Source organism: Thermothelomyces heterothallicus, assembly GCF_042370625.1.
Source record: "Thermothelomyces heterothallicus CBS 202.75 unplaced genomic scaffold P884_scaffold_3, whole genome shotgun sequence".
NCBI classification, from domain to species: Eukaryota; Fungi; Ascomycota; class Sordariomycetes; order Sordariales; family Chaetomiaceae; genus Thermothelomyces; species Thermothelomyces heterothallicus.
The window spans coordinates 1,632,304-1,643,572 of record NW_027192564.1 but is presented as its reverse complement, the minus strand read 5'-3'; the positions used below and the strand labels follow the sequence as shown (position 1 = coordinate 1,643,572).

The window sequence follows — 11,269 nt, the reverse complement described above, 5'->3', positions numbered from 1 at the left end:
TGGCGGTGGCGGTGACGGCGAAGAAAATGAAGAAGAAGTAATAGGAGGAGGAAGACGGGGATCAGCCGGGCGGGCGGCGCAGCAGGCGGGCGGCTGGGAGCCGGCCATCTTCCTCGTCCTCTGCGCAGGCATGCTCGGCGCACTCGGCGGGCATGCCGTGCTGGCCGGGCGGTGCGTCTCCGGAGCGGCAAAAGCGGCTGCTGTTACTGGTGCTACTGCTGCCAGTGCTGAAGGGGGGAGTGGATGGGTTGGGAGAGGATTTGGGTTTTGCAGGGCAGCGGGCAGGTTGCTACGTCTCGGTGAGTTTTGCCTTCGGGCTTTTTTTTCTCTTCTCTCTCTTCTTTCTCTTCTCTTTCTTCTTTTCCCATTATTTCCTGCCCATTTTCTTTCATTTCTATGTTCCCCCCTTTTATGGATTCCCCGGTCCCGGACTGATTAATTAATTATAATTACTTATGTCAACAAGACATACCTTTGGGCGAGGGTAATTAACATTGACAGCAGCAACAGTCGGAGCACCACTGGGACTCCTCGCTATCATCCTCTGGCCTGGCATGGGTTGGTACCTGCGCCGGCTGGGATGGGCTTTCAAATGTATCTTTCCCCACATTGCCACCGCCCTCTGGTTCGCACTGAAGTGTCTTATTTGGAGCCTGCAATTCACGCTGGTCGGACTCTTTTTATTCGCTCGTCTTGCTTTTAGGATGTTCTGGTGGTGCAGAACCAGAGGTATTAAGCATGCACAACGGCGCTGACTGGAATGCCAGCATGATCGAGTATGGATGGCAAATAGGCACACAGCTTAGCTAGAAATCATTGCCAGCTTTGTTTATAGTTTTACCTCGGGCAAAATCCATTCGACTCTGCCAGGGCTGATTTCGCAATACCGAACCCGAACCCCTTTATCACACCTGAATGCTGACAAGCTTGACTTTATCCTCTTCCGTTTGCACCTCTCCTATTATGTATATGCACAACTACCTACTCAATGTTCCTGTATAAGGCTGTTGAGAGCTGTAATTACCTGGATTCACAATCTAGCGTCCCATCTAGGGTAGTCTTCACATTGCGACATGTCTAGTAAAGAGCTCAAGGTTCATTGGCTCTTCTTGTTTTGTTGATATTCATAGCCTTCTAGGTGCTTTGAATGTAATCTTAACAACAGGAGTATGAGCATTCGTTAATGTTCGTTTGGATCAAGAGGTACAATTGGGACGGCCCAATCAAGGAGATGAGCTAGCAAGACGCTCCTGGTATCGACATGCAGTGGTCCTCAAGCCCACATTATCGCCGTTTTACATCCATTATATTGACCCTACGCATATGTATGTCATCTGTGATTATACAGAAGATGAACTTGCTCTTTTTTTCCTAAAGCAACCATATTCGAACTGGCTCAATGGTACAGCACCACCACCCCCATAATAGCTTACTATGAGGACCGAGACGTAGGGGGGCCCGCCTAGGCGACGGGCGTTCCCCGGTCAATGCTGCACTTTTCCAGGCCTCTGATGTTCACAGAGACCCGCGAGGGGTGTTTCAGAGGCGGCCAATAGACCGACTCGCATCCCTCTTCCTCTTTCCGTTGATTTCCTTTTTTCTGTGAGCCAAGCTCCAGGAATGAGTACTTTTTTTCTCGCATGGTTGGTAGTAGGGCAGGCTCAAAACCTAGAGAAGTTTTCTTTGCTTCATCCATGTCTTGCTCATTCACCATCTTCCCCTGAACCTGGGTTCCGTCGAGCATGTCCGTGCCCAAGCGCTACCCTAGCATTTTACCCATTTCTCGACCCTGTTTGGAGGCTCAAATGTCGTGGGCCTTGTGGACACAATTAATTGTGGTAAGTACTACATGGGATCCTCCTATCTCGAAGATGAAGAACCGTCCGCTGCTTCTGTTAGGCGGCCAGTTCTGTCCTTGTTGATGGCCTTATTTTTTTTGTTTCTAGTTGTTTGTCTGTGCTGACAGATTGATCTGAATGAGTAGACATTAAGGAACAAATGAGGGACACCAGACCAGATTCCGAAAAGAATCGAGACACATGAGGTACGCTACCTGCATCGGTGTATCTTAAGAGTACAACGTGAGTCATACTTGTGTGAATGGCAAGGGGTCTTTAAAGGTAAAGAGAACAACGGAGGACCCTGCCCTGTTCTAGTCAAACCTTTGTTTGCCGAGATATTGGCTTTGTTTACCAACATGTGTCAGTCATCATTCGAGCTCAAGGGACGAACGAGCCATTTGGTACGCGTGCATGCGTATCCCAGATGATAATGAAATGAGAAGAGGGCATGTCGAAGATCAGAATACACAGAAACCAGAGGACTTACAAGAAGACGGCACACAAAAGGGGCAGTTGACAAGAAGGTGCGGATACATACAGGAGACGGAGCACATATGAGAGGGCATACATACAAGAGGGGGCCATATACAAGAGGGGGATACACACAGTAATCGCGTACAAGTACGAAACCGGCCTTTGGAGGGACATAGATACAAGAGGGGGACAAGACGTACAGTAAACGGAACTACACACAAAGCGGGGGGGATTACATCTAATTGTGAGGGGTAATACATACAAGAGGAGGAATATATACGAGAGGGAAATAAATACAAGAGGGGAACAACATATAAGAGGCGGAAAACACACACAGACGGAGAAACACATACAAGAGGGGGATCACATATTAAAAGAGGGAAAGCATACGCAAGGATACAAACAAACGGAACAGCACCGAGAAGAGAAAGGATACACACAAAGAGGAAAATATATACAAGAGGAGGGGCATTAAAATTCCGGACACAGCGCCTTTGGTATCAATCAACTCGGAGAGTTCCCGTTCACCAACTCCGAAGGGAACGTCGGAGCACCCAAGGACACCGGGACGGCAACAGCGTAAGCAACAAGATCCACACATTCTGTTGAAACTGGGCCACACAGAGAGTGAATTACCAGCATCAGGTCACAAGAAGCAATAAGGAGGACAGTGAGGAAATCAAGGGTAGTGTCAAGAACAAGGAGCCACCAGAGGGGAACAAGAGCGGGACATTATACAACAGGATGCCGCAATACAATGGTAACCACATCACAGGAGGGAGCCACAACACAAGAGGAGGGCATAACACAGGAGACACAATACGAGCAGGAGGACATGAGAAAAGGCATATATTGTAAGAGGAGGCTACACAGCAGGAGGAGGACACAATACGCAGAGGAGGATAGACCCAAGGAGGGAATACGTTGCAGGAGAGGGGAATACACAATACAAGCCGCAGCAAGAAGTACAAGGACACACCATGAGAGAGAGATCAAAGCACTAAGGCCGCACTGCCAACCACATGAGAAACCGAACGTCACAAGGCAAAGAAAGTTCCTAGATCAAACAATAAGGAGGGGGGTACCAAGACACACCAAGAAGCTGAGGAAATAAATTAAGCATGGTACGTTGAATACGACACCAAACATCATTGTCGTGCAAGAGAGAGAGAGGCTGATATCAAATGTGAGGAGATCCGGGAACATTAGAAGACCAATACCACCACAATTAAAACGCCGACGAGAGCGGGACGTCTCACATAAGATTAACCCGGAGAAGGAGCCATACCCGCAAGGAAAGCATGCCATTAAGAGGTGGGTAATATTAGGAACACCCCAAAACGGCATGTATAGGAAGAACTGAGGCAACCCTTCAGAACGCTAAGAAAAAACATCGGTACAGGATGACGTTGAGGAAGGCATGGTGAAACATAGCCTGCATCTGGGCAAAGCAAGCTCTGGCTGGCCAACACCGCCAGGATCAACCAGTCGGATCGAAACGTTCTGAGAAGCGATAGGCGGCCCAAGCAAGGATGGAACAACGGCAAGATGACGAAGAACAAGTGGCGTCTACCTTTAGTTGGAAAGGGGTTGAGAAATGCCACTACTGCTTGGAACAGTGGACAGTCAAGTCAAGCTGCAAACAACAAAGCAACCCACGAGGCTGTTCAGAGATTCCCGCACTGCCTATGCCACTGCCCATGTCATCTGTCGATCCGGTGGATGAACGAACATAGGGGGCAAACCCTTAAGAAAACAAACAAACAACCAGCCAGCCAGCCAACCAACCAGACATAGCTGGTATGGTACCTTGTGGCAAACGTAATATCCCGCCAGTATCTGTCTCTCTGCAGGGAGGGAGAGGGAGAGGGAGGGAGCGGCCGTAACAACTCCAGAAGCAAATGGCAGTTATCTTACCGCTCCCGCAGCCCAGCCAGGAGCGACGAGAGCATCTCCGGCCTTGCCCACGTTGGAGTAACAGGGGAGCCGTTCCCTAAAGATGGCAATTCAGTATCAGGCCAACCGGCCTTGGGGGGAGGCCCGCGGGAACTTCCTCCTGGGCGCCCCCTTAGAGCGAGCTTCCTTGCAGCGTTTCTTGTGGCCTAATTAGGCACCCATTATCGAATGAATGCCAGAGAGAAGCGACGAGATCCTCTCCCCCTCCAGCCTGACTAGGCTGGCCCTTCCTTCCACTTCTCCGGAGACCCAAGCAGCTTGAAGTAGAGTCGAACCACGTCCCATATGTAATTATGTAAACTTGCCGTCTCTCCTTTAACTTAAGCCAATTACCGCTCGGGCTCGCGGTACTACGAAGCTCTTGATCTAGCCTGTTGAAAGCTGTTGGGGCCGTTAGTCAAACTGCCATAGCCGAAAACTTAGCCCAAAAAAACAGCAGCCAGTCCGAAAGATGAGGTTCAACCACGAGAGACAAATTGCAAAGGAGGAGCCCGCTCAGTCAAGGAAACAAACAGCACACGAGCCGGTAAGTCGGTAACCAGACACGGCAACAGCCCGATACGCGCAGCAGAGCAAGCGCACGTAGACACACCGTTAGCACGCAAACGGAACAACGCCAAGCACAAGGGGTATTCATCATGAACACACAAGCAGGTGGAAACGCAGCAACTTGATGACACAATACCATTGCGGAAACCAGTAAAATAATTGTCCCCTAATACCAGCCATAAAATGAGGTCGCACCAGAATCTGAGCAGGACCCAAGAACGGTGGGAAGGCAGCTTAAAGCATCACCAATCAACCGTGTCTAGATATCCCCGAGAAAACCATCATTCAAAGAAGACAACTTCCTCGTCCTCGCTAAGAGTTTCAAACCAATCGGATGGCCTAGATCCCAATCCGACAGGCTTCCCTCCTGACGATCTCCCTAAGCGCTGACCCGGCATGGTAGACCGTAAAAATCTTGAGCCGCGGGGGTGACGGACAAACGAAACGAAAGTGAAGAGGGCAAACGACTCAAAAGAGTAGCAGCACAGTTGAATGAAAAAGGAAAGAAAATCAACGGAAAACCACGGGAGAACAACGACCATTCCTCAACCATCCATCATTCCCTATCCGTTCCTCCTGGGACTCGTCATGAGAGAGCATGCCAGGCGCGAAAAGTCAAGCAGAGACGCACAGCGGGAACCGGAAACGCCGAGCAATGCCCCAGAAAAGACAAAGCAACGAGGTGGTGAAAACCGAACGAGGTCCCAAGATGGGGAAGAAGCGCAGGCAAGTTCGAAAACTGTCAACCGTTGATGCTTTTCCGAGACCGTGACGCCGCCCCCCGAACTCCGTGCGACGAGGAACGACGAGAATAGCGAGCCCAGAACGAAACTTACTGCAAAGTGCGTTAGTCAAGGGTCCAAATACCAGGACAGTGATTACAAAGCGGAGATCGGAGGAAGGGGGGGAAGGTAGAGAAGACGTCACACTTACGGGCATGGGACCAGGAGGGGGACCCTGAGGAGGGTTACCGCCGAACGGGGGGCCGCCATAAGGACCGGCAGGACCAGGAGGGCCGCCATGAGGAGGCATGCCGCCCATGTAGTGAGGCGGCGGGGGTGCCGGGCGGTAAGGGGTGCCAACGCCCGAGTTATTTTGCGAGCGACCCCAAGAGAGACGGACACGCGAGTTGCCGATGGGATATCCTTGCATCTGATTGATCGCCATCTCCGCTGCATGGCGATGAACAAACTGCACGAACCCACAGCCCTTTCCAGGAGGGATCTTGACGTAGGTGATCTCGCCGAATCCCTGGAAGAAGGAGCGGAGCTCATCCTCAGTCACGTAACCCGAGAGGCCCCCGACAAAAACAGTGGTGTTGTTGGGATCAGTAAACTGGTTCATGGGCTGCATCGGGTTAAATGCAGCGCCCTGACCATAGTAGGCGGGGGCTCCCCACATAGGGCCCGGGTGGCCGGGAACAGGAGGGATCATCGGATTGGCGCCTTGGCCATGGGCACCGCCGTACTGGTGGGAGCTGTGACAGGTTAGGAATCATCCCGTGATTCGAGCTCAGTTTTACATACCGTGTCTTCGGGGTCGCAGTAGAGATACGCATCGGGCGGTTGCCGCAGTACACTCCCTGCATCTCTACCAGGGCGCGCTGCTGGTCCGCTTCATCGCTAAAGCGGACGAAGCCGTAACCGCGGGACTGGCCCGTCATAGCGTCGGTCATGATCTTGGCTGACTTGCAGGAAGGGAAGCGCGACTGGAAGAGGGACACGAGTACAAACTCGTTAACCTCAGGACCAAGGTCTCCAACAAAAATACTATATTCAGGACCACGGTCGTCCCTAAGGAAGGTTGTCAGCAGCAGTAAAAGAAAAAAAGCTCTGGTTTAAACATACCGACGATCGACCAGGCCACCACCAGACGCCCAGTTTAGCTTAAAGACACGGGTCGAGTTCGGCACTGGGGTGCCGTTCAGACTAAGTGCCTTCTGGGCAGCTTCAGGAGTCCCAAATTCGATAAAGCAATAGCCAGCGTTGCTATAATATAGTCAGCTAGGTGTTATAACAGAATTCTAGCGAAACCAGCGTTTTAAAACAATAAAGTAAAGAGGTTCTTTAGGAGATAACATTAAGGGTTGGAGGGACATTCCAAGTGACTTAAATTAAAGTGAAAGGACGTACCCGGAGTGACGATCGCGAATGACTTTGACTTGGACGTTCTCGGCGAGGACAGTCTGGAAAACATTCTTAATGAAGTTCTCGTCCATCCAGCCTTCCATTTCGCCCATCCTATTAGAAGTCTTAGCAAATATATCTTATACATCGTAGTGATGTAATGGCAACATACCAGAGAGTCTTTGGTGCCTCGTTCGAGGCAGTAATCGGAGCAGCCGGCGCGAAACTATCGCTAGAACCGTTCATATTTGGGCCATTCGTAGCAGCGCCCGGGGGACCAGTAGCGGTATATTCAGCCATCGTTACTAGAGTTTAGATTAGCTTAGCTGTAAGTAATCAACTTTGAAGGGAAACAAAAATTGATATCGAAGTTAGGAAAGAGGGGTGCCGAAAATAGATCGTTAATATAAAAGACAGGGTAAAAATAGGCATCGCGAAACTATAACTTCCAAGCTTATATTTACTAGAAGAAAACAAAAAATTGAAGAAAATACTTACCTTATTGTAAGAAAAGGCTCAAAGAACGAGGTTGATGTATTAGACCGTCGACTAAAGCCGGCGATAGTTAGTTGGCGTTGACTTGGGAAGCGTATAGAGAACGAGTAGGATTTTTCTTGAAGGGTAGCGGAAGAAGTGGATAGGCGAGTAGTGGAAAGAAAGGTAGGCAGAAGGAAGAGGAGGGTAAATTTATAGACCAAGGAAAGAGGTCGCAAAGGTAGAAACATGGTTAGGACGGATCTCGGATCTCACGTGGACTTCCGCGTGATATATCTGGACATATACATCCGATATCGATACCCGACTGTCCCCGAAACAATAAGAAAAGGGCCACCACATGAGCTTGCCTGTCATATACATCCGATATAAGCTGCCGTAGCTTCCCAAACAACAATAAAAAATGTAGCTAGGTATACCCAAATGACTATAGAAACGGAAGGGTAGAAGATCAGATAGTCTCACGTGGACACCTTTGGTAGGTGTCACAAACTTAGAGAGCAAACAGAAGGAGAACTAGATAGAGAAAATAAAGTAGAGCGGACAGGGAGAATCGTACTACTTGCACTTGCTTGTACCCCCCCCCTCTCCTAAGTTCCCCGGAGATTTGAACTATCGAACGTTGAAGAGACATCTGATAGCTCCGAGTTTAACATCATAGGAGGTCTCTTCGTTCGCTAACTAAAAGTCGAACGGATCTTAATATCCCAAGGAACGAACAGGAAAATAAGATGTCATGAAGTTAATGCCAAGAGCATTGTCTTAGATCATCCTTTTACTCCTTCCCTATAGTAGGGAGAAAAGTAAGGTAGGGGAAAAGGGTATAATAAGAAGACGGCTGTCCACTAGGACATTAGGGAACGATAGGAAAAATAAAGGAGAGAACAGGCAGTAAAAGAATAACTAGTAACTAATAAGCGAAGACAGAAGAGAGACTATACATACCTAGCGCTCTGCCGAACAGGAACCAACGTCAAGGGAAATGCCTATTGAACACATTAGTATCAAGCCAAGTAGAGTAAACAGAGCTTAATATTAGAAGAGCAAAGTGCTAGTATGCTAGGGCGAGGCTCTGGAATCAGGAGAGCACCCCTTTGGAATGTGAAATGTGATGCCCTCTTTGTCTTCTGCCTTCGCAGTACGATAGTCTAAGCCTCAACACCAAGCCACAACGCCAGGGCAACGAGAAGCTTAGCCACTTCCAAATCAAGGAAGTATCGGAACCGGAGGAGACACCTCCTCTAGTTGTAGACTATAATATGTGGAGGAACGTAAAGAGTCAATAGTGTTGACTAAAGAAAATCACTTACAGAGAAGTTATCAGGGGCCGTAGCTCTGTAAATTGCAGGTAGAAGGAGAATATTGACAATCGCTTGGTTCGCTTGGTTCAGAAACTAGGGAACACGCGCTTATCAGTGCTGTACTTCGAGAGCAAGAGGGTAACAACAACACCAAAAGCAAAGAAACAAGAAGAGGAAGCTGAGCTGGTGCGAAGAATGGCCGTGGGGGCTGGAAGCCCTCGTCCCGCCTATGCGTAATAGGGAGACATAATCCGAGCTTCGCGCCCAATGATGACTCGCACCAATGATAGGCCGAGGCAGGAGTGTGATGGGCTCCAGTTCGTCCAGAATATGCAGGAGACCTTCAAACCACCCAGTTCCTGGAATGTCGGGCGTTTGGCATTCCGACCCTGTTGAGACATCATGGCGGGACATGACGTCAAGATGACAACCACACGAGGCACGAGGCACTAAGGGGCTAATCTCGAAATTCCGGCGGCACTCCCAGATGACCATGAAGGGAACGGAGAGAGGCCACGCAGCGATTAAAGAGGGTCCGTTACGTCCAATAGGTCAACCCTACGGCGTAACGGCCAGAACTCCGGCTTCCTTGATCTGGAGAAGACGATAGGCCAGCGTTTCCAACGAGGGCGTCAGAGAACGTCGGCTGGTACTGCCAACGCTAGGGGGAACGGATCCGAGTAGCAGGGAAAGGGGTCCGAAGATGCGGTCCGCCGTCCGCTTGGAGGAGGTATGGTGAGCAACGTCGCTGGTAGAGCAACAGATGCCCTAAACTCGAGCCCCTGTTGCTCCCGTGTTGCCAAGATCACACAAGAGTGAAGCATCCCATCAAGGTCGCCAGCCATCCTGGCAGGCTTCGAGCAATGGTAGCCCCCCCCTTCTGGTCGAGATGGCAGTGGTGACACTTGTACCCAATCATCATGTCCGCAAGGCCCGTAGACTACGAGTCGTCGCGATAAACCGGACAATCACTGGGCAGGAACATACCCCGACAGTCTCTTTGATCTGGCCGATGTTGCCCGCCCTCAGGGTAGCTGGGATAGCACATATTGCTTCCCCGTTTTCCCCCAACTCGAGTGGTTGACAACGCACACACGACAAAGAGCGACCTGGGAGACCACGGAACCTAGGGAGGGGAAGAAAGAACAAAGAAAAAAGGAGCCAAAGCCTCGACTCAAGATGGGAGCTCCAACGAACGAGGTGAAAAAGAGGAAACAGCAGACATACCGATCACGCCAGTGCAAGCGCAGTGCAAGAACGCCAGAACAGTTGAATATTCAAGATGTCCACGGTGGCACCCGTCAAACCGAAATGGTTGGAAGCAGGTTCGTGTCGGAATCAGGATCCGAACAGCGATTGTTGCGAAGATGCCTTGACGCCGTGGAACTCAAGCGACCTCAGGAACCGTGTTCCAATACACGAGGAGACGAGCTTCGGCAAGTCCCGCCGGGACAGGAGAATGCAGCCGAAACAGAATCCCAAGTGAACGGGCGAAATGAAATGTCGGCTCCGGCCGAGTCGAACGCTGAAAACAGGAGGAGACTCAAGAGCATTCAAATTTCAACTGAAATTTAAGGGAGGCGGAGAAACTCCGGTCGAACGCGGCCTGTTTGATTACCGTTAGCAACAGAACGAGACAATAAACGCCGTCTTTCAAGAAAAAGCCGAAGAATGGCTTGTGTGCTCAAGTCTACGCCCAGATAAAGTGCTCGAAGTTCAACGGCCAGCACGGTTGAGACCAAGAACTCGGCTGAAGTTGAGAGCTTCCAATCCCGGAAGTTTAGGAGTCACGGAGACCGATGGCTTGCGAACACGGAGATGCGTTCGGTCGGGGTCGGAAAACCAACAGGTTGGCTCGATTCCAGGGTGGAAAGCCCCGAGAGCAGAAGACCGCGAGAGACACAACTTAATTGCGATCTCGTTGTCAGAGCAGCCGATCCCCGTCCGTTCTTCGGCACCCACTGTTGATCGGGACTGCGAGAGATAGCGCCAACATAGCAAGGCCGAAGCTGGGTGGTCATCGAGATGGATGCCTTATCCGGCCATGGGTATCTCGGTAATTCCAGGTATCTCGGTAACTGGAATTACCGAGAATGGCCCCCTCACCCAAGAACAGACCCGCCGCAAATCACTCCCGACAACAAACCGGGCTCCTGGTGCAGTATGCACGAGGCTGAATAGTGTGCGAAGACAAGGTTGAAGAGTCGAGGAGCGGCAAAACATGTGAAGAGCCGAGGTGGCAGGACCAAAGAAAGAGGACGGTGATCAGGCAAAAAAGCTGGTGTTGACGGTATCGAAACCGGCCTCTCAGGACCCCTTGACGAGTGGTTCGAGACGTGGTATAGGACCAACAATTTGCTGAGTCCATTGACAGACACCGTTGTCTCCACGCTGTTGCGGGTGTGATCTGGGGGGGCTCGAGTGAGATCAAGCTAGCGACTCTGCGACAGCTGGCGGGCCCATCTTTAAAATGTCGTGCATCGGCGTTGACCTCTCTCAAGGGCGAGGACTCTGGCCGATGAACCAG

General features: G+C 50.5%; 1 protein-coding gene across 1 annotated transcript; it reads right to left on the bottom strand.

Moving 5' to 3' along the window:
- Nucleotides 1-5,431: 5,431 nt before the first annotated feature.
- P884DRAFT_82678 (uncharacterized protein) lies at nucleotides 5,432-7,402 on the bottom strand. The gene is made up of 6 exons (XM_069446109.1): nucleotides 7,119-7,402; nucleotides 6,953-7,060; nucleotides 6,668-6,808; nucleotides 6,347-6,613; nucleotides 5,754-6,297; nucleotides 5,432-5,655 (listed from the first exon to the last, which is right to left on the bottom strand). The coding sequence occupies exons 1-6, from the start codon at nucleotides 7,244-7,246 to the stop codon at nucleotides 5,653-5,655; spliced, it is 1,191 nt and encodes a 396-aa protein (XP_069300823.1). The 5' UTR covers nucleotides 7,247-7,402; the 3' UTR covers nucleotides 5,432-5,652.
- Nucleotides 7,403-11,269: the final 3,867 nt, after the last annotated feature.

Excerpts from the sequence above, each read along its gene's own strand:
- P884DRAFT_82678 (XM_069446109.1), bottom strand. The coding sequence starts at position 7,246 with ATGGCTGAATATACCGCTACTGGTCCCCCGGGCGCTGCTACGAATGGC. Across the intron at positions 6,809-6,952 it reads ATTCGCGATCGTCACTCCGG|CAACGCTGGCTATTGCTTTA; the intron begins GTACGTCCTTTC and ends ACTATATTATAG. Across the intron at positions 6,298-6,346 it reads ACTGCGACCCCGAAGACACG|CTCCCACCAGTACGGCGGTG; the intron begins GTATGTAAAACT and ends AACCTGTCACAG.